The sequence below is a fragment of the Camelina sativa genome, chromosome 17 (genome assembly GCF_030686135.1).
Source record: "Camelina sativa cultivar CO46 ecotype springtype chromosome 17, ASM3068613v1".
NCBI classification, from domain to species: domain Eukaryota; kingdom Viridiplantae; phylum Streptophyta; class Magnoliopsida; order Brassicales; family Brassicaceae; genus Camelina; species Camelina sativa.
This window is the reverse complement of record NC_141896.1, coordinates 28,149,000-28,169,251: the sequence shown is the minus strand read 5'-3', so window position 1 is coordinate 28,169,251 and position 20,252 is coordinate 28,149,000. Positions and strand designations below refer to the sequence as shown.

At 42.7% G+C, this 20,252-nt stretch overlaps 1 protein-coding gene across 1 annotated transcript; it reads left to right on the top strand.

Moving 5' to 3' along the window:
• The first annotated feature begins 1,163 nt into the window (after positions 1-1,163).
• On the top strand, positions 1,164-19,367 carry LOC147924405 (uncharacterized). The gene is made up of 10 exons (XM_087496756.1): positions 1,164-2,205; positions 2,408-3,199; positions 3,305-3,675; positions 3,802-3,969; positions 4,303-5,343; positions 6,719-7,318; positions 17,313-17,513; positions 17,790-18,011; positions 18,910-19,195; positions 19,243-19,367. The coding sequence occupies exons 1-10, from the start codon at positions 1,164-1,166 to the stop codon at positions 19,365-19,367; spliced, it is 4,848 nt and encodes a 1,615-aa protein (XP_087352882.1).
• The last annotated feature ends 885 nt before the right edge of the window (positions 19,368-20,252 follow it).

The window sequence follows — 20,252 nt, the reverse complement described above, 5'->3', positions numbered from 1 at the left end:
GCGGCTCTCACTATTTCTGTTGAGGTTGAAGTTCAAGTCGGGGTCCAATGCTTTGAACAGTTGACGAATTTCAAATCGTCCAAGGTTAATGGGACCTGGTTGGTTAACATGAAACCGGTTCACAACTTCCTGTCTGGCCAGAGAGTCAGCAATTTTAAAGAATGGGCTGCACATTATTTCCATGTCCACGTTGATCACTATTCATTTGAATATCCAGTGAGTGGGAAGCGGAGAGTGTGGAATGATTCACCCGGTAGAAATCCATTTCTTTGTTTGCTTCAGGTCAGACATGTATTTTCTGACCTGATTTAACCTTTCTTTTTTGCAGCTCTACCCCTATCAGTGACGAGATTGGCATCTGGATAATGTCGAGTTAAAGATGAATTATTTGCATGATCCAATCGCAGGTGGGCATTTATAACTCGTATACAAGTTGAGGATGCCATGAGCAAGGCTAGGACCAACTTTCCAAGTTTTGCAAGCACGTTGGGGCAATCGTCAAGGACTACTGGACCCTCCGTCATTGATGCCAGTCAGCTTCAGACTAAGAATCCAAATCCCGTGACCAAGGTCAGGACCAAACCTGAAGTTGACTAGATCAGGGGAGAGTTTGTCGAAATTGAGACTCTTGATGATGACCAGGATGCGGTCAATCCGCCATCTGCCAATCCAGGGAAGGCCGCCACCAGGCCCGGCCCACCCATAAAGCAGCCAAAAGCATTTGCTTTAGGCCACACAATATAGGAAGTTTTTTAGGACTACATCTGTAAAAGATTATGTAGGTCAGCTGTCAATTTGTCTTGCAATTAAGATACATGTCTTTGGTTCGACCCTTCTACCCTGCAGTTTTTTAATTACGTTTTTCCCCTTTTATTGTTTTATTTTTTCCGTTTGATTACGTTTTTATAATACATACAGAACAAAAAAAAATGAGAGAGAGGCGATTTTCTTGTTCGCATCGCTTCATATTTTCGTCGTACCCCTTCTCTTCTGTGAGCGGTTGTTGCCGGTTATCGGCCGTTTTTTCAGGGATAGATAACGGTAAAACGGTTATACCTAACATAACTGTCCTTCCCCGAAATCTATATAAACCCTGTGATGTTCTCTGTACCCATCAGGTTGATCAGAGTGAAAATAATCCTTTTCCTTTGTTCATTTTGATTATGGCGGACAAGATCCGACGACAAATGCAAGAGACTGATCTAGGAATCGAGGATGCAAAATTCAGCCTCCATGTTGACTTGTGTGAAGAAGCGATCCAAGAGACTCGCTTTAGTCTAATCGTGAAGCCGCTCAATCTTCGTAAGCAAAATCTCCGTGCTTTGCTTACCACTTTGCCCAGACTCTGGGGCGTTGCTGACGATGTTACGGGACGAATCCTTGAGAATAAGAAAGTTCAGTTCTTATTCCAATCGGCAGAATCGATGACGGCGATTGTAAGGCGAGGACCTTGGTCCTTTAATGATTGGATGTGTGTGACCCAAGTATTGAACCCGGTGCACACTGATAATGATCTCAAAACAATTCCATTTTGGGTCCAGATTCGCGGAATTCCAGTCCACTTCCTTACTCTCCGAATGGTCACGTTCATTGGGGAATCATTCGGCCACTTCTTGGAAATAGACTTTGGTGGTGACAGAGCAGTTATGGTGGATTATGTTCGGGTCCATCTACTGTGGAACATCGAGACTCCACTCCGTTTCCAACGTCAATTCCAGTTTGGTGATAGGACCTGTATTCTGAAACTCCGTTACGAAAAACTTCGTAACTTTTGCTCTGTGTGTCGTATGATGACCCATGATGTCTCCGACTGTCCTTCTGGCAATAACCTTCCTCCACCCCCACCAGAGGAGGATGATGATGATCCCGACTACAACCCAGAAGGTGATAACAAACAATATCCTGAGGCACCGGAACCGATTCGCCAAATAGGACCGACGTCAACTGCAACAGAGAGTAACCCCACTGCTTCAAAGAAGAGGAAAACAGAGGCCTCGACCTCGACTGAAAGTACTGAATTTCCTCTGCTTTACTGTGATATGCGCCAGACTCGTGCCATGGAGGATACTCAACAATGCTATACGAAGCGAAACATCCGCCAGTCTGAAGTTCTAGAGGTTCGTAATTGGTTTCTTATTCCAATGGAAGCAACTGAGCAGGCAACAGGGAGAGAGACTCCGACCAACCCAAATACCAACGGTGAAGGTACGGTGGGCCATAAGCCACAAGAGCCGCCATGAATACATCCTTTTGGAACTGCCGAGGCTTGAAAGGGTCCTTGGTAGTTCAACGCCTAAAAGGGATGAAGGCAACTTATTCCCCGAACATACTCTTTCTAGTTGAAACGAAGAATCCCGATGATGTTATCCGTGATGTGGCTGCTCAGTTAGATTATGATTATGTAAAGTGTGTATCTCCGTTGGGTACTGGGGTGGTCTAGCTTTACTTTGGAAAAAGACAGTATCTGTATGCTTTTATGATGTTGATGAGAGAATCATCGATTGCAAACTCAATAATAAAGAAGTTTCCTTTTACTTCTCTTGTGTTTATGGTCATCCAATTCGTAAACAAAGACATATTCTCTGGGAAAGATTACAACGAATTGCTGTTAATAGGCAAGGTCCATGGTTAATGTGTGGTGATTTTAATGAAATCTTACACAAGAATGAGAAACAAGGAGGAAGAGTAAGAGAGAATTGGAGCTTAGCAGACTTTAGGAACATGGTTAATATGTGTAAAGTTTCTGATCTTCCGTTCCAAGGCAATAACATGACTTGGGCGGGGAAGAGACGGACGCATACAATACAGTGTCGGCTTGACCGAGTCATGGCAAATGACCAGTGGAAAGCTACTTATCCAGGTTCTGAAGTTGTCTACCTTGAAATGGTAGAATCTTATCATCGTCCAGCAATCATTAAAGTACGACGAACAACTGAGACAGGTATCAAACCTTTTCAGTTTGATACACGACTGTGTACAAACTCTGATATTGAAAGTTTGGTTGAACAGAGTTGGAATGGTATAGATACTCAACAGCTTTCGTTATATGAGAAAATCAAGCACTGCAGAAGAGATTTATCCGCCTGGAAAAGGAATAATGGTACAAACTCGGCTACTAGAATCAAAGAGTTGGTTAAAGAGATTGATGCTGCACATACTGACTGCTCTGTCTCCCTTGATCAAATCCATGAGCTACGTCGTTCGTGAGCTAATGCATATAGAGATGAAGAAAATTTTTGGCATTTGAAGAGTAGGAACTTATGGTTGAATCATGGGGATCACAATACCCGATTCTTCCATGCAGCAACAAAAAATAGAATTGCACGCAATCGCTTAACTTCAATCCAAGACTCACATGGTACCTTGATCTTTGGGAATAAGGATATAGCTGCAGAAGCCATAGACTACTTCAGTGAACTGTTTTCATGTAGTAATGATAATGATATCTCCACTTCCCTGCGTAATATTCAGCCTGTTGTCACAGAAGAGATGAATGCAGTCTTAGTAGCAGAGATCACATCGGAGGAAATAAAAACGACATTATTTTCTATTGGTGGAACCAGAGCTCCCGGGCCTGACGGCTTCAATGCTACATTTTACCAACACTATTGGAACATTGTAGGCCCGACAATCATTCATGAGGTTCAACAGTTTTTTCTCACTGGCGATATGCAGGTAGATTGGAATCACACCAACCTATGCCTCATACCAATGATTTTGGAGCCATGAACGATGAAAGACTTCCGCCCAATTAGTCTATGCAATGTTACCTATAAGATTATATCTAAAATCTTAAATAAGAGATTAAGGAATGTCTTATCTGGTGTAGTCTCCGAGAGCCAAGCAGCTTTTATCCCGGGACGATATATCACTGATAATGTTATGATCGCTCATGAAGTGCTCCACTCGTTGAATATCCGTAAACGTTGTGCCAACTCCTACATGGCAGTGAAAACAGATATCAGTAAGGCATATGATCAGATCGAATGGAGATTTCTCGAAGAAGTGTTGATTAAAAAAGGTTTTGCTCACTAGTGGGTTAAATGGATAATGGCATGTGTATGCTCTGTTTCATTCTCTGTTTTGATTAATGGAAGCCCCTATGGTTCTTTTAAGCCAAGTCGAGGATTACGCCAAGGAGACCCGTTATCTCCATTATTGTTCATCCTATGTGCTGATGTACTAAGCTCATTAATGACACAGGCTACACGAACATGAAAAATCCAAGGAATCCAAATAAGCAATGGAGGATCACGAGTTTCTCATTTGTTATTTGCTGATGACTCCTTATTCTTCATTAAGGCGGATCACCGCAACAGTGTCAATCTGCTCAAAATTTTTGACGAATATGGGAAAGCTTCTGGGCAGATAATCAACTTTGATAAGTCCTCGATCACATTTGGAAGCAGAGTCTACCATCATACAAGGGAAAGGATTAAACAAATATTGCATATACCAAATATTGGTGGAGGTGGAAAATACCTGGGATTACCAGAGCAATTTGGAAGGAAGAAGAAACAAATGCTGCAATATATACACACTCAGGTCCAGAACCGGACTGATGGCTGGCAAAATAAATTTCGATCTCCAGCGGGTAAAGAGGTTCTAATTAAGGCTGTGGCATATTCTATGCCGGTCTACTCGATGAATTTTTTCCAGCTTCCAGCTGAACTGTGCTCAGAACTAGACAGATTAATAGCAAATTTTTGGTGGGGTTCTACACGACATAAGCGAAAGCTCTCATGGATAGCCTGGAAAAAACTAACTACCTCAAAAGACACAGGTGGACTTGGCTTCCGTGACTTCAAAATTTTTAACCAAGCACTTCTTGCTAACCATGTTTGGACAATCATGAAGAGACCAGATAGTTTGATCTACCATCTACTAAAAGCAAGATATTTCAAAGATGGTAATTTTCTCTCCGCAACAAAGGGACACAAACCATCTTATGATTGGAATTCCCTGTGGTTTGGACGTGATCTGTTGGTTACCGGTGTCCAGTTTCAAATAGGAGATGGGAAGAACACTAAGTTGGGAGTTGATCCTTGGCTTCCAAGAATACCTCCTAGACTGCCTAGATTGGTTAATGAGAATGATATGGAAAAGAGTGTTAGGCTCTTAATTCATGAATCCTTGTCACAGTGGGATGATAGTGCTTTACAGAGGATTGTTGATCCTAGGGATCATCACTTGATACATAAAATTTATCTACCTCATACCCCAACAGAAGATGACCATCTCTGGTGTGGCACAAAAGATGGACAGTACAATGTTAAATCAGGATACTGGCAAGCGTTATCTCTGGCAACGGACGACAACACACCAAAAGCTCCGTTGGCTACTGTAACATCCGTGAACCAAAAACCCGGTTTAGAGGATTGCATCGGTCGATGCAAGAGGTGCATCGGTCGATGCAAGGGTAATTCTCTGCGTTTTGACTTAAGTCAAACGCTGCGTTTTGGTCAAAAGAGAAAAGAAAACCCTTAGGGTCGATGCTTTTGGTCTCATTTTCGTGGTGTGGCCGTTTTTGGAGAGAAGAAAAAGAGAGAAAATATTTTTGAGAGTTCTTGGTGATTTGTTGGAGATTTGGGGCGTTCCTGTAGAGATCTGTAGCTGGGATCGTTGTAGGAGCTTCCTGGGAGCGTGTTCTTGATTGTTTAAGGTTTAGTTTCTCCTGTGGCAAAGGTAAGTGCATAACCATGGCTTATCTAAGCTAGAGATCTCTCTGATTTGCTTGTTATGTGTTGTTAGGCTGGTTAGATTGTTATTTGAGACGTTGGGAAGCTTTCTTGTGGCTTGGGATCGAGTTTCGTGGTTGCAGGAACAAAGATCCGGCGAGAAGCTTCGGAGGAAAACGATGCTTGGCATTGCATCGGTCGATACACTTTATGCGTCGGTCGATGCAGATGCGAGGACGGTGCGTAAAATCTAGGGTTTTCGTGTTATGTCAAGCATGCGTCGGTCAATGCATATCTTGCATCGGTCGATGCAAGTTAACCTTGCATCGGTCGACGCAGATCTTGCGTCGGTCGACGCAACCTCCACCTGGTGTCGGTCGATGCATGTTGGTATCGGTCGATGCAGAGTCCTGGTTTGTTATTGTTGATTGTTGAATGTTGTTTGATGGTTAGAGATGTCTCTATTGCTTGTGTGTATAGCCCAGTAGATGGGAGGATTGCCTTACTGAGTGTTTATAAAATACTCATGCATTGCAATATGTGTTTGTGGTGCAGGTAAAGGCAAAGTGTGATCGTGGAATCAAGGCAATGAAGAGGAGGATGTTCTAGGGACTCGGTTTTGTGTTGTCTGGCATTGCTAGGTTGCTAGAGTTGGGTCATTAGAACATTGCTAGGTTGCTGGTTCTATGATTCCTGTTGTTTTGGATATTGATTATGTTGATGTTATGATTATTGGTTATTATTGGATTATTATTTGGATATTGATTGGTATTGCTTATTCCGCTGTTGGTTGTGATTGTGGTTAGGTGGCTAGTGGATATGGGACCACTAGTTGTAGTTTGTTTATTATATTATTAAAAAGGTCGGTCGTTTCAGCTACTAACCCTGAGATGGCTAAAGGAATATGGAAAATGGATATACCACCAAAACTCAAGCACTTCCTATGGCGTATAGCTTCCAAAGCACTGGGTGTAGCAGATAACTTAAGAAGAAGGAATATATTAGTCAATCCTTTTTGCTCTTGGTGCTGTATTGAACAGGAAACAAGTGAGCATATCCTGTTTTCATGTCCTCATGTCATTCCAATTTGGCGGGCAGCAGGTATACCAACGCATGTTATTGGTAACAAAAATCTATCGCTGGAACATAAACTTCAGTATCTGCTCCACCTCCATGGAGACGCCAATATCCCAAAGATTAACCAAATCCTTCCTTTTTGGTTAATGTGGCACATCTGGAAAAGCCGAAATGCCTTAGTATTTAACAAGAAATCAACTGATCAAGAGGTTACAGTAGGAAACGCGAAGCTTGACTCAGAGGAATGGTTGAATAATAAAACTGCTTCAGCTCAACTGGCTCATACAAGGCAACAAATCCAACCACGATGCCAAAAATGGAAGCCACCTGACTATTGGTGGGTAAAATGCAACTATGATGCCTCTCATCATGAAGGAGATCGGGCCTCTGGTATAGGTTGGATAATCCGGAATTCCTCAGGAATCTTTTTAGAAGGAGGAATGAGTAAATTTCCAGGACGCGCTACAGTAGAGGAAGCTGAATGCACAACACTATTATGGGCAATCCAATCAGCGTGGACACTGGGATTTCGAAATGTGGAGTTCATTGGTGATAATCATAACGTAGTTCAATTCATTACAGGTAATGCAAGTACTCTGAGATTTCAACACTATCTCAAGATGATGAGGCAATGGTGCTCTGTTTTTGACTCCATCAAATTTACTTTTAACCGCCGAGAGCATAATGTATGCGCAAATCTTTTAGCAAAACCGGCGACAGTTAATAGTAATCCATATATGTTGTATTCATCTTGTCCATCTTTTTTGTCTACTGCTGTAAACAATGATCTTATTTTCGGAACTTAATAAAGCTATTGGATGGAAAAAAAAAGATTACGTTTTTATTTTCCTTTTTTTTTTGGTAAGAGACTAAGAGTTGCCATAAAGATTTTAATTAATTTTGTTTAATTTCTGTTTTTAACAATAAAATCTCCAAATATTAGATTCTACTAGATAGATAAATATTCAACTTCTTCAAATAAAACTAAAACTAAAAAATTTTACACAAAAACATCAAATCATTATATTATTATAATAATACTATATTGGGTAACTGGGCAAGTTTTTGTTTTTTCTCCTCCTTAACTTTAATCATTATTTTTTTTTTGTCAACCATTAGGCCACAACTGGCCGGTCCACTAGCCAAATTCCTACATTCGTAGGAGCCGGGACTCGATCCCGGGTGTGATGGTGCCTTCTACAAATGGACTTACCTCCTCCCACTGTACTAAGGTCACTTCACCTTAGTACAAATTGAAATAATATTATATTATTAACTGTTTTGGAATATTATCAAATTGAAGGTTATGAATTAAAAATAATAATTGTATTTAAAAATAATAGTTAGAAAAGTTGTTTTCTAGATTTTTCTTTACATTGTTAAAGTATTCAATAACTTTTATTTTTTTTTTAATTATATTTTAGTGTTTATTGAAAAAAAAAAAATTTATTAGATTTTACATAGAAAATATGCTTTAGACCACCAAAATTCAAGGACCGGCCCTGGCCGCCACAGTGGTTGCAGAACAATCTGCACCCCGTCGGATAGATCAGGAAAAGAAAAAGGAGAAAAAAGAGAGAAGGAAGAGGAAGAAAGATAAGGGCAAAGGTATAAGCGATGGTTCCGGCAAAGACTCTCAAACCAAAGCAAGTCGTAAATGCTCGGCTGAAGAAGCTGGATTTGAGTCCCCATATCAGTTTCGAGTTGTAAGGAAGGACAACCTGTAACATCCGCGAACCGAAATCTCGGTTTAGGGGTTGCATCGGTCGATGCAAGGTTGGTTTTCTGCGGACGAGTTTAAGTTAAACGCTGCGCTTTGGGTTAGGAAAACCCTTAACTTGAGTTTTTGTCTCATTAGGCGAGTTTAGCCGTTTTTTAATTAATGAAGAGAGAAAAAGAGTTCTAAGTGTTCTTGGTGAAATCTTGGGAGTTTGTGGTTGTTCCTGTAGAGATCTGTAGCTGAGATCGTTGTAGGAGCTTCCTGAAAGTATTTTCTTGCTTGTTTGAGGTTCAGAATCGTCTTAGCAAAGGTAAGTGCATGACCATGGCTTATCTAAGCTTGAGATCTCTCTGATGTGCTTGTTGTGTGTTGTTAGGCTTGTAGATTGTTATTTGGGATGATAGGAAGCTTTCTTGTGGCTTGGGATCAAGTTTTTATGGTTGTAGGAACGAAGATCCGGCGAAAAGCTTCGGGGAAAACAATGCTCGGCATGTGCATCGGCCGATGCACTTTGTGCGTCGGTCGATGCAAGTGCGAGGACGGCGCGTAAAACCTAGGGTTTTCGTGCTATGTCGAGCATGCATCAGTCAATGCAATGGGAGTATCGGTTAATGCAAGTGAACCTTGCATCGGTCGATGCATATCATGTGTCCGTCGATGCAACCCCAACTGGTGTCGGTCGATGCAGAGTCCTGGTTTGTTATTATTGATTCTTGATTGTTCGTCTATGGTTAGAGATGTCTCTATTGCTTGTGTGTATAGCCCAGTAGATGGGATGATTGCCTTACTGAGTGTTTATAAAATACTCATGCATTGCAATTTGTGTTTGTGGTGCAGGTAAAGGCAATGTGTGATCGTGGAATCAAGGCAATGAAGAGGAGGATGTTCTAGGGACTCGATTGGTTGTTGTCTGGCATTGCAAGTTGCTAGAGTTGGATCATTAGAAATATTGCTAGGTTGCTGGATCTATGTTTTCTGTTGGTTGAATTTTGGATATTGTTTATGTGATAGCTAATGGATATTTATTGGATATTGGTATTTGTTATTCTGCTGTTGGTTGTGATTGTGGTTAGGTGGCTAGTGGGTATGGGATCACTAGTTGTAGTTTATTTATTATTATTATTATTATTATTATTATTATTATTATTATTATTATTATTATTATTATTATTATTATTATTATTATTATTATTATTATTATTATTATTATTATTATTATTATTATTATTATTATTATTATTATTATTATTATTATTATTATTATTATTATTATTATTATTATTATTATTATTATTATTATTATTATTATTATTATTATTATTATTATTATTATTTATTATTATTATTTTTTTTTTAAATGGGTGAGGTCGTTTCTGTTTGGTATCAGAGCCCTTACGGTTCTAGGTTTGGGTTCACTAGGCTTTGTGATGTAGATGTTTGGGATTTGCATGCCTTGGTTGAATATGTGAGTTAGTCAATTGTGTGTGGCATGGAGTTCTAGAACATCCTCTTCGAGCCTACTGTGTGATTCCACGGTGATCAGTTTATGTTTTTATGTTATATTAAGATTGCTTGTTAGCCTCTGTTCTTGGAAGTGCACTGGTTAAAGGTGTTTGAGTTGTTGGTCGTGGACGGGGACGTGGTTGTGGTCATGTTCGGGCGGGTCGCGAGGCCAGCGAGTGTTTGGTCCAGAGTTCCACGAGGACGTACGTCAGAGGGTCGCAAGCGTATCAGGAGGGACCAGAGAGGGTTACCCGGTGAGAATGCCGAGGGTGCTGGGAACCCAGGTGTGGGGTTACAGCAGGTGGAGCCCAGGTTCGAGATGATCGCTTGGTGGATCTGTTGGCGTGCTCTTGGAGCGGTTACCGAGAGGGGTACCAGTGGAGGCTCCAGTTGTGCCGCATGTGGCGGGATGCAGCCGAGGGCTGGGGATGTTGAGGACTTTCCATCTTATGTTAGGAGGATCGAGCAGTTGTAGATGACCGGTGCGAGCCTAGAGAGGCGGATATGTGGACATATGTAGTTGGAGCATATATTTCTCTGTTTGGTGGGTAATCCAGTTGGATATTAGAAGTTGAGTGGCCAGGTGTAACATTGCAATGTTATACTCGGACCACAGGAAATACTTTTGGTCGGAAGATGTTTATAGTCTTTAAGGATTGTTGCTATTGAGGGGATGGTGGTTTCCCTGAATACCGATAGCTAGAGGGGCTGGGGGCTCCGAGAGTGGTAGAGGGGATGATGTTTCCCTGAGGTGATGAGTAGTTCTCCCGCTACCGAGATCTTGAGGATTGTGGTCCAAGAGTGAGATGGTATAACTCGAAGACGCTGGTCTGAGAGTGAGATCGGTATGGCCCAAAGGTTGCGACCTAAGGGTGGAGGAGTTTCGAGCAAGCTATGGCTAGGACGTGCATATAAACATAACGACGGAATGTAGACCTTGAGAGTTGATGGTGGTTTAATCTTGGATTTTAGTTGTGTGGTCGTTGTGCTTACTGGTGTTGCTGGAGATCTAGCGGGTGCTGTGAGTGTGGTGACAGGTTTTGCTGAGACCGAGATGACCGTATTGCGGATTTACTGACAATGTTGTTGGAGAAGAGTTAGTAAGATGATTAGTTCTTATGAAATCTTGATGTGGAATAGGTTAAGAAATTATGTGATTGTAATTATGGAAAGTGTCATTGAAAAGGAAGAATAAAAAGATCCAAAAAAGGAAAGTTTCCATAAATAGAAAGTTCTATGAATAGTTGGGACTTGTCTATTTTTGGAAAGGGGATGTGAAATGCCGGAGAGGTGAAATGTTTAATAGATGACCTGAAGAATGGTCACAGATGAGATGATCAGTTCTCAAGGATTTTTTATTGGTGATATTCAGGTGGCGGCGAGGTGATGTTGGCATACTTGATTATTAGTTTAGTAGAGCTGAGGAAGTAACCAGAGGATTTGTTGAGAAGGGGATTCTTTCGACCCATCACTTTATCGTGGAGAGCGCCAGTGTTGTTTGTTAAGAAGAAGGACGGAAGTCTCCGCTTTTGTATAGATTAATGGGGTTTTAACCGGGTCACTATGAAGAACAAGTACCCTCTCCCTATGATCGATGAGTTTTTGGATCAGTTGAGGGGTGCTACTTGGTTCTCCAAGGTAGATCTGGCGTTGGGTTATCATCAGATACTGTAGATGAGGCAGATGTGAGGAAGACGGCTTTCAGGACGAGGTATGGGCATTGTGAGTTTGTGCTGATGCCTTTCGGGTTGGCTAACGCGACAGCAGCGTTAATGAGATTGATGAACAACGTGTTTCAGGAGTTCCTGAACGTGTCAGTCATCATTTTTATCGACGATATCCTGGTTTATTCTAAGAGTCCTGAGGAGCATGCAGTGCATTTGAGGGCAGTTCTGGAGAAGCTGCGGGAGCAGAAGTTGTTTGCTAAGTTGAGCAAGTGCAGTTTTTGGCAGGGTGAGATGTGTTTTCTGGGTCACATTGTTTCTGCAGAGGGAGTTTCTGTAGATCCGGAGAAGATTCAGGCTATCAGGGATTGGCCTAGACCGCAGAATGCCACAGAGATCAGGAGTTTCCTTGGTTTGGCAGGTTACTACAGGAGGTTTGTACAGAGTTTTGCAAGTAGGGCACGCCCTATGACTAAGTTGACAGGGAAGGATGTTCCTTTTGTTTGGTCACATGAGTGTGAGGAGGGCTTTGCAAGCATTGAGGAGATGTTGACTACTACACCAGTATTGGCTTTGCCTAAGCAGGGAGAACCCTATGTGGTTTATACTGATGCATCCCCTGTTTTAAAAATCCCCGCCTAGCACCGATTACGCCCCGTAAAATCGCTAGGCCCACCCTCTCCACCTCGATTAATAACTAATCCCCGCCTAGCATCAATTATCTGATTATACCGTCTAATCCGATTACTTCCCGCTTAATTTTGTATATACCAATGATTTTTGGAGCCAAATACAAATCAAATATATATTTTTTTTGTTATTTAGACATTTAAATTAAGAGTTTATGATGTTTTACAATAACTAATGTATAAACTTTTAATTAAAATCATAAAAATGTTTTAAAAAATAACGTTTTCATGTGTTTACGTAATTTTAAAGACCATCTTATAGTTTTATATATTATTTGATATTTTTCTTTTCACATAAATAGAATTATACATATATTTAGTACTATATATTTTTATTTTATTATTAATTTAATAAACTAACCCTAAAACTCGTCCCCGATTAATCCTTGTTTAATCTCTGATTTTCTCGCTAGGCGCTAGGCCCACCCCAACCGCCCCACTAGCGCCTAGCGATTTCTAAAACAGGGGATGCATCTAGAGTTGGTTTGGGGTGTGTGTTGATGCAGCATGGGAAGGTGATTGCCTAAGCTTCGCGGTAGTTGCGGACGCATGAGAGAAACTATCCTACTCATGATTTGGAGATGGCTGCTGTAGTTTTTGCCCCGAAGATTTGGAGATCTTATCTTTATGTTGCAAAGGTACAGGTGTTTACAGATCATAAGAGCCTAAAGTATATATTCACTCAGCCTGAGCTGAATTTGAGACAGAGACGGTGGATGGAGCTTGTGGCAGATTATGATTTGGAAATAGCTTATCACCCAGGTAAGGCTAACACGGTTGCAGATGCTCTGAGTCGGAAGAGGGTAGCTTCGACTCAGGAGAAAGAGATGGAGTCTCTGGTAGGAGAGATCAGTGCGTTGAGGTTGTGTGTTGTTTCTCAGGAACCATTGGGTTTGGAGGCGGTTGATAGAGCAGATCTTCTGAGTAGGGTGCGGTTGGCTCAGGAGATGGATTTGGGGCTGGTGAATGCCTCAAAGGATGTTTATTCAGAGTATCAGGTCTCAGATAATGGAACTATCTTGGTGCACGGTCGGGTTTGTGTGCCCAAGGATGAGGAGTTGAGGCAGGAGATCCTAAGAGAGGCTCATGCGAGCAAGTTTTCTATTCATCCAGTAGCGACTAAGATGTACCGTGATCTCAAGAGGTACTATCACTGGGTCGGGATGAAGAAGGATATAGCTAGTTGGGTCGCAAGGTACGATGTGTGTCAGCTAGTGAAGGCAGAGCATCAGGTTCCAGGCGGGTTACTGAAGAGTCTACCCATTCCTGAGTAGAAGTGGGATACGATCACGATGGATTTTGTGGTAGGATTGCTAGTGTCTCAGACTTTTGATGCTATTTGGGTCATTGTGGACCGGTTGACTAAGTCAGCACATTTTCTGGCCATTAAAAAGATTGATGGAGCAGCAGTCTTTGCTAAGAAGTATGTGAGGGAGATAGTCAAACTGCATGGGGTGCCAGCGAGCATTGTGTCTGACAGGGATTCTAAGTTCACTTCAGTGTTCTGGAAGGCATTTCAGGCAGAGATGGGCACTAAGGTGCATATGAGTACAACTTATCATCCCCAAACCGATCGACAGTCAGAGAGGACGATCTAAACGCTGGAGGATTTGCTGAGGATGTGTGTGTTGGATTGGGGTGGCCATTGGGTAGATCACCTGAACCTAGTAGAGTTTGCTTACAACAACAATTATCAAGTGAGTATTAAGATGGCTCTTTATGAGGCTTTGTATGGGAGACCATGCCGTACACCGTTATGCTGGACTCAAGTGAGGGAAAGGAGCATGTTCGGGGTGGATTTTGTTCAGGAGACCTCATAGAAGATTCGGGTGCTTAAGCTGAACATGAAAGAAGCTTAGGATCGGCAGAGGAGTTATGCTGATGAGAGGAGGAGAGAACTTGAGTTTCAGGTAGGAGACAGAGTGTACCTCAAGATGGCCATGTTGCAGGGTCCGAATAGGTCATTGACAGAGACTAAGTTGAGTCTGAGGTTTATGGGTCCGTTCAGAGTGGTTGAGCGGGTGGGACCGGTAACATATAGGCTGGAGTTGCTTGAGGTTATGCGTGCGTTCCATAAGGTTTTCTATATTTCTATGTTGCAGAAGTGTCTCCGTGAGGATGATTAGTTGTTGGCTAAGATTCATGAAGATCTTCAGCCTAACATGACTTTGGAGGCGAGACCAGTGAGGGTTCTCAGGAGGAGGATCAAGGAACTTCGGAAGAAGAAGATTCCTTTGATGAGAGTCCTTTGGGACTGTGACGGTGTTGAGGAGCAAACTTGGGAGCCTGAGGCGAGGATGAAGGCAAGATTTAAGAAGTCGTATGAGAAGCAAGCCGCGACTTGAGCTTGTCTAGCCTCGTCCCATCTGTAATCCGTGGCTGGAGCGGGAATGAAGTATTCCAGCCCATCTCTCTTGTTTACTTGGTCGCTTAGGGGTGGTTGGTTGTGCGACTAAGTAACAAGATGAGGTGGGGTTAGGGGTACAAAATTTCTGCGAGGCGGTGGTTTTGAGAGAAATTTTCCTGAAATAGAAGTTTCTAAGTGGAAAGTTCTAAAAATGGAAAGTTTTATATGAGTTAGAATTTGTCCATTTTTAGTGGTTGTGAGCCTTGGATGGGCTTGTGTGGCCTTAGTGGCGGACTTTTGAGTCATTGTGCCGTGTGTGGCGGTCTTTTGAGACATTGTGTGACCTTTGTGGCGGGCTGTTTAGCTAATTGTGTGGCCTTTGTGGCGGGCTGTTTAGCTAATTGTGTGGCTTTTGTGGCAGGCTGTTTAGTCAATGTTGCATGTTTAGGCGGTCCTTCAGGACGAGTGGTCTTTGTGACGGTCCTTTAGGACAAGTGGTCTTTGTGACGGTCCTTCGGGACGAGTGGCCTTGGTGGCGGTCCTGTTTAGGACATTTGTTTGGCTTTGGTGGCAGTCCTGTTTAGGACATTTGTTTCGCCTTGGTGGTGGTCCTATTTAGGACATTTTTTGACCTTCGTGGCGGCCCTTGTGGCATGTATGTGATCCATGCGTGGTCATGAGGTATTCTAGTGAGGGGATATGTGGTTTGTAGGACATTGTGATGTTTTACGTGAGCCATGGGAAGGAAACCTGGATAGGGATAGGACTCAGACGTGTTCAGAATTGTTTGCTTGCGACTCTTGGGGGACTTTGATTCTCCTAGTACTGCCATATTCCAAGACTTTTTGGCTTGGGAGTATGGTTGGTATATCGACTTCGGATGACGATCCGGGGGCGCGCTGTAGGGTGGCAACCCGAGAGACAAATATTGGACTTCCTTATACATTATGGCATGCACGCTTAGGCCTGATGAAGCCAATAAAAACTCAAGGTTGAGACCTATAAGTAAAGGAAAGTCCAAAAGTTGAGAGCAAATAATGCCTTGAGCGTGAGTCTATCACCTAGAGGTGACCTTTCGTAGATTGGTCAAAGGAGTGCAAGCCGTGGAGACGGTTGCACGGGAGTCCTTGGCTGATGGTTGTTCAAGATTCGAGGACGAATCTATGTTGGTGGGGGAGAATTGTAACATCCGCGAACCAAAATCCCAGTTTAGGGGTTGCATCGGTCGATGCACTATGTGCATCGGTTGATGCAAGGTTGGTTTTCTGCGGATGAGTTTAAGTTAAACGATGCATTTTGGGTTAGGAAAACCCTTAACTCGAGTTTTTGTCTCATTAGGCATGTTTAGCCGTTTTTGAGAGAAAGGAAGAGAGAAAAAGAGTTCTAAGTGTTCCTGGTGAAATCTTGGGAGTTTGAGGCTGTTCCTGTAGAGATCTGTAGCTGAGATCGTTATAGGAGCTTCCTGGAAGTGTTTTCTTGCTTGTTTGAGGTTCAGAATCGTCTTGGCAAAGGTAAGTGCATGACCATGGCTTATCTAAGCTGGAGATCTCTCTGATTTGCTTGTTATGTGTTGTTAGGCTTGTAGATTGTTATTTGGGACGTTTGGAAGCTTTCTTGTGGCTTGGGATTAAGTTTTTATGGTTGTAGGAACGAAGATCCTGCAAGAAGCTTCGGGGAAAACAATGCTCGGCATGTGCATCGGTCGATGCAAGTGCGAGGACGGCGCGTAAAACCTAGGTTTGCGTGCTATGTCGAGCATGCGTCAGTTAATGCAATGGGAGTATTGGTCGATGCAAGTGAATCTTGCATCGGTCGATGCATATCATGTGTCGGTCGATGCAACCCCAACTGGTGTCGGTCGATGCAGAGTCATGGTTTGTTATTGTTGATTCTTGATTGTTGGTTGATGGTTAGAGATGTCTTTATTTCTTGTGTGTATAGCCCAGTAGATGGGAGGATTACCTTACTGAGTGTTTATAAAATATTCATGCATTCCAATTTGTGTTTGTGGTGCAGGTAAAAGCAAAGTGTGATCGTGAAATCGAGGCAATGAAGAGGAGGATGTTCTAGGAACTCGATTGGTTGTTGTCTAGCATTGCTAGGTTGTTAGAGTTGGGTCATTAGAAACATTGCTAGGTTGCTGGTTCTATGTTTTCTGTTGGTTGAATTTTGGATATTGTTTATGTGATAGCTATTGGATATTTATTGGATATTGGTATTTGTTATTCTGCTGTTGGTTGTGATTGTGGTTAGGTGGCTAGTGGATATGGAACCACTAGTTGTAGTTTATTTATTATTATTATTATTTTTTATTAAAAAAAAATGGGTTGGGTCGTTTTACAACCGAACTGACCAGTTCGTTTTTGACTACTTTGGGGAAGTTCTTCTTTTCATGAATCGGGCAGCCACTGGTGAACTTTGCCAAAATCTGAAGATCTCCTCAGTTATTCTTCCTGAGCCGAGCGAGTTTGAGTTCGAAAAGCAATATCTTTATTTCGCCCAATCCTTGCTTCAACTATGATTTGTCTGAACATGTCCTTTCTGAACATGTAGACCTCCGCCCGTGCTAACTCCATGGCTTTGATGTACGATAGGTGACTTTAATCGCTATCGACCTTCAAATTTCACTTTCAGAGGATGAAAGAATGCTTCGACCGGCTCCGTATCACGGACGAACTCAAAGAGTCGAAGATTTACGAGTTTGAGGGTGCTATAGTTAAGAAGGATGAAGCCATCGCTCAGTTTGAGCAGGGGATTTCCGACCTGGATTCCCGCGGGAAAGTTCTTGAGGAAGAAAAGTCCAATCTGCAGAGGATTGCCTATATGCATACTGAGGTGATTGTTTCTTTGAGGCGAATTCAATTCCTAGAAGTAACGAACCAGGAATAATCTCTAGTGGCGACTTCACACCTAGAGATGTGAAACCCTTCAATGTGAGCGAGCATACAGATGACTCCGAAATTGTCAAAGCTCACGCATTCGTCAATCAGGTAGATATATGTGTACTCTTTTCAGATTTATATGCTTGTTCGCATTTTAACACTATTGTATTTTCAGATCGGAATTATGCATTAAGAACAATGCCGCGATCTCCAATACTTTCATTTGAAGAAGCAAAGAATTGATAATTGCCTAGCGGAACTGGAAGTGAAAGTCGCTGCGCTAAAGGTAAAGAAAAGGAAGATCAAATGTTGTCTCGATGAAGCTCAACAGAAAGCCAGGGCATTAGAGAACCGTCCCGAGGAATGGGAGAGAGTCGGGCTGCAACTATTGTGGCCTATGCCAAACCGACACAAGATGAATGTGCAGGAGGTTGCCGTTGGGCATGCCCAAGTTTAAATTAACTTAGGCAGACTAGATAAAACTGTTGCATGAATTGAAGTGTCAGTTTTTATTTCTATTCAGAACTTTACAAGTAGCAGGACGTCTCCCGGTTTACACCAAGTAATACTATGTAAAACAATGTGGAGAAGACTCCATAATTAAGTAATTTTTTCCTGAGCAATGCGCGCTTTTGCGAAGGGTGAGATATTGGGCTCGGCTTACCTCCTTTGTTGTAGTTCGAAGGTCGGATTGTGAAATAACACTCTAGATTGTGATGATCAACCTGCGTCACAACGCATTAACTCTTAGTCAAGGGATAAGCCGAACCCAGAGTTTAATTTCGCACCAGGATATCGATAAATTTTTTAAAGTGGAATATGAGTTCGGTTCCGAACTGTCTTTTTTTTTTTAAACGGTTTACGTTTTTGGGTCTCGGTTATTGTGTTGTGGTTATGTTTATACGTTGTTGGAACCTTGTATAGACGCATGCTAGGTTGTTGGATAGAATGATTATGAATGATATTGTATTGACGATATATATTGGAGATGAGTATGATTTTATGTATTCCGATGTGCATTTTATTGTTATTATGGGTGGTTAGTGACGTTGATGGTTTTGGTTTAATTAAGTAGTATGAGATACTTAATTATATATTATATAAAAAAATCGGTTGGGTTGTTTCAGTTTGGTATCAGAGCCCTTACGATTCTTGGGCAGGTTAATGGATGGTTTAGAGTGGTTTAGAAATTTAATTGGTTGATGCATGATGCTGTGTGATGAAATTTATTATTAGTGGTTAGTCAATTTGCATTTGGTATGGAGTCCTAGTATCATCCTCTCCGAGCCTTCAATGAGATTCCACGGTAAGTTGTGTGTTTGAGTATGTGGTTTCAATTGTGTGCTTAGCCTTCTCTCGTGGTAGAGCAAATAGTTAGAGTTAGAGCAGTTGCTGGTCATGGACACGGACGTAGTCGTTGTTGTGATAGAGGCAGAGACCCAGTTGCTAGTGATACCGTGGATCAGAGTGTGACGGTGGACGGCTTCAGCGAGTCGCAGGCATTCCAGGATGGGTCCATGAGTGTGGCCGGTGGTGGTACCAATGGGGCCGTAGGCGTCGGTGGAACTGGTGTTGGTGGTGTCGGTGCCGGGTTGGCCAGTGGTACTAGACTTACATTTGCGGAAGTTCCAGTAGGTACAGCCCCTTGTGGAGGTATTGACCTAGCGGGCTTGTTGGGGCAGCTGTTGGAGCGGTTGCCGGGAGTTGTACAGGCGTAGGCTCCGGAAGTGCTACCTGTGGCGGTGGAGGTGCAGCAGCCGGTGGCTGCAGGAGAAGGAGTCCATTCCCAGTACGTCACCATACTTAGGGAGATGGGAATGATCAATACTGAGCGTTTCCCGGGTGGTATCGACCCTACAGCTACAGATGTGTGGAGGACAAGAGTGAAAGCAACTTCCAGTCTTTCAGATGTCCTCAGGAGTAATGGGTGGACATAGGGTTTGCAACCTAGTAGGCGATGCTCACTTGTGGTGGAGGTTTGTGGCGGCCACGAGGGCGCGGAGTGAGATGACTCTAGTTGACTTCATGGAGGAGTTCAACCGCAAGTATTTTCCTCGAGAGGCGCTAGACTTGATGGAGGTGCAGTCTTGCAGTTGGCGTAGGGGACTCGTTCTGGTGTATGGGGGCCGAGCGATGGAGTCTGAGGAGTCTAAGGTCAGAAAGTTCATGAGGGTGCTTCGTGACGACTTGAAGGTCCATTGTAGGAGTTACGCCACGAGGGCGGAGCTGGTGGAGACCGCAGCTGAAATCGAGGATGAACTGAGGGAGCAGGTCGGGGTGGTTAGTCCAACCGTTCAGACATAGGAGACGCTAGAGCAGAGCATTCCGAGCAAGGGAAACAAGCTGGTGCAAGGACATAAGAGGATGCGAGAGGACACACCAGTGACAAACCAAGGTGGTCAGGGATTCTACGGGTGTGGGAGCATGGATCATAGGTTGGTGACTTGTCCCATGAGGAGTGGGATGAAAGGAAACATTTGAGTGTGCTTCTACTGCAGAGAGGTGGGGCATATCCGGCCTCAGTGTCCAAAGTTTCAACAGATAACGGTGGCAGAAAAGCAGACGAAGGAAGGGCTAAGCACTCATCCTGAAGTTTAGATTCTTTCTTGTTTTTGTTGGTTTTGAAGTATTTTATTTTGGATTTGTAAACGATTGTTGCATTTGAAGACTTAATAAGATGATTAGTTCTTAT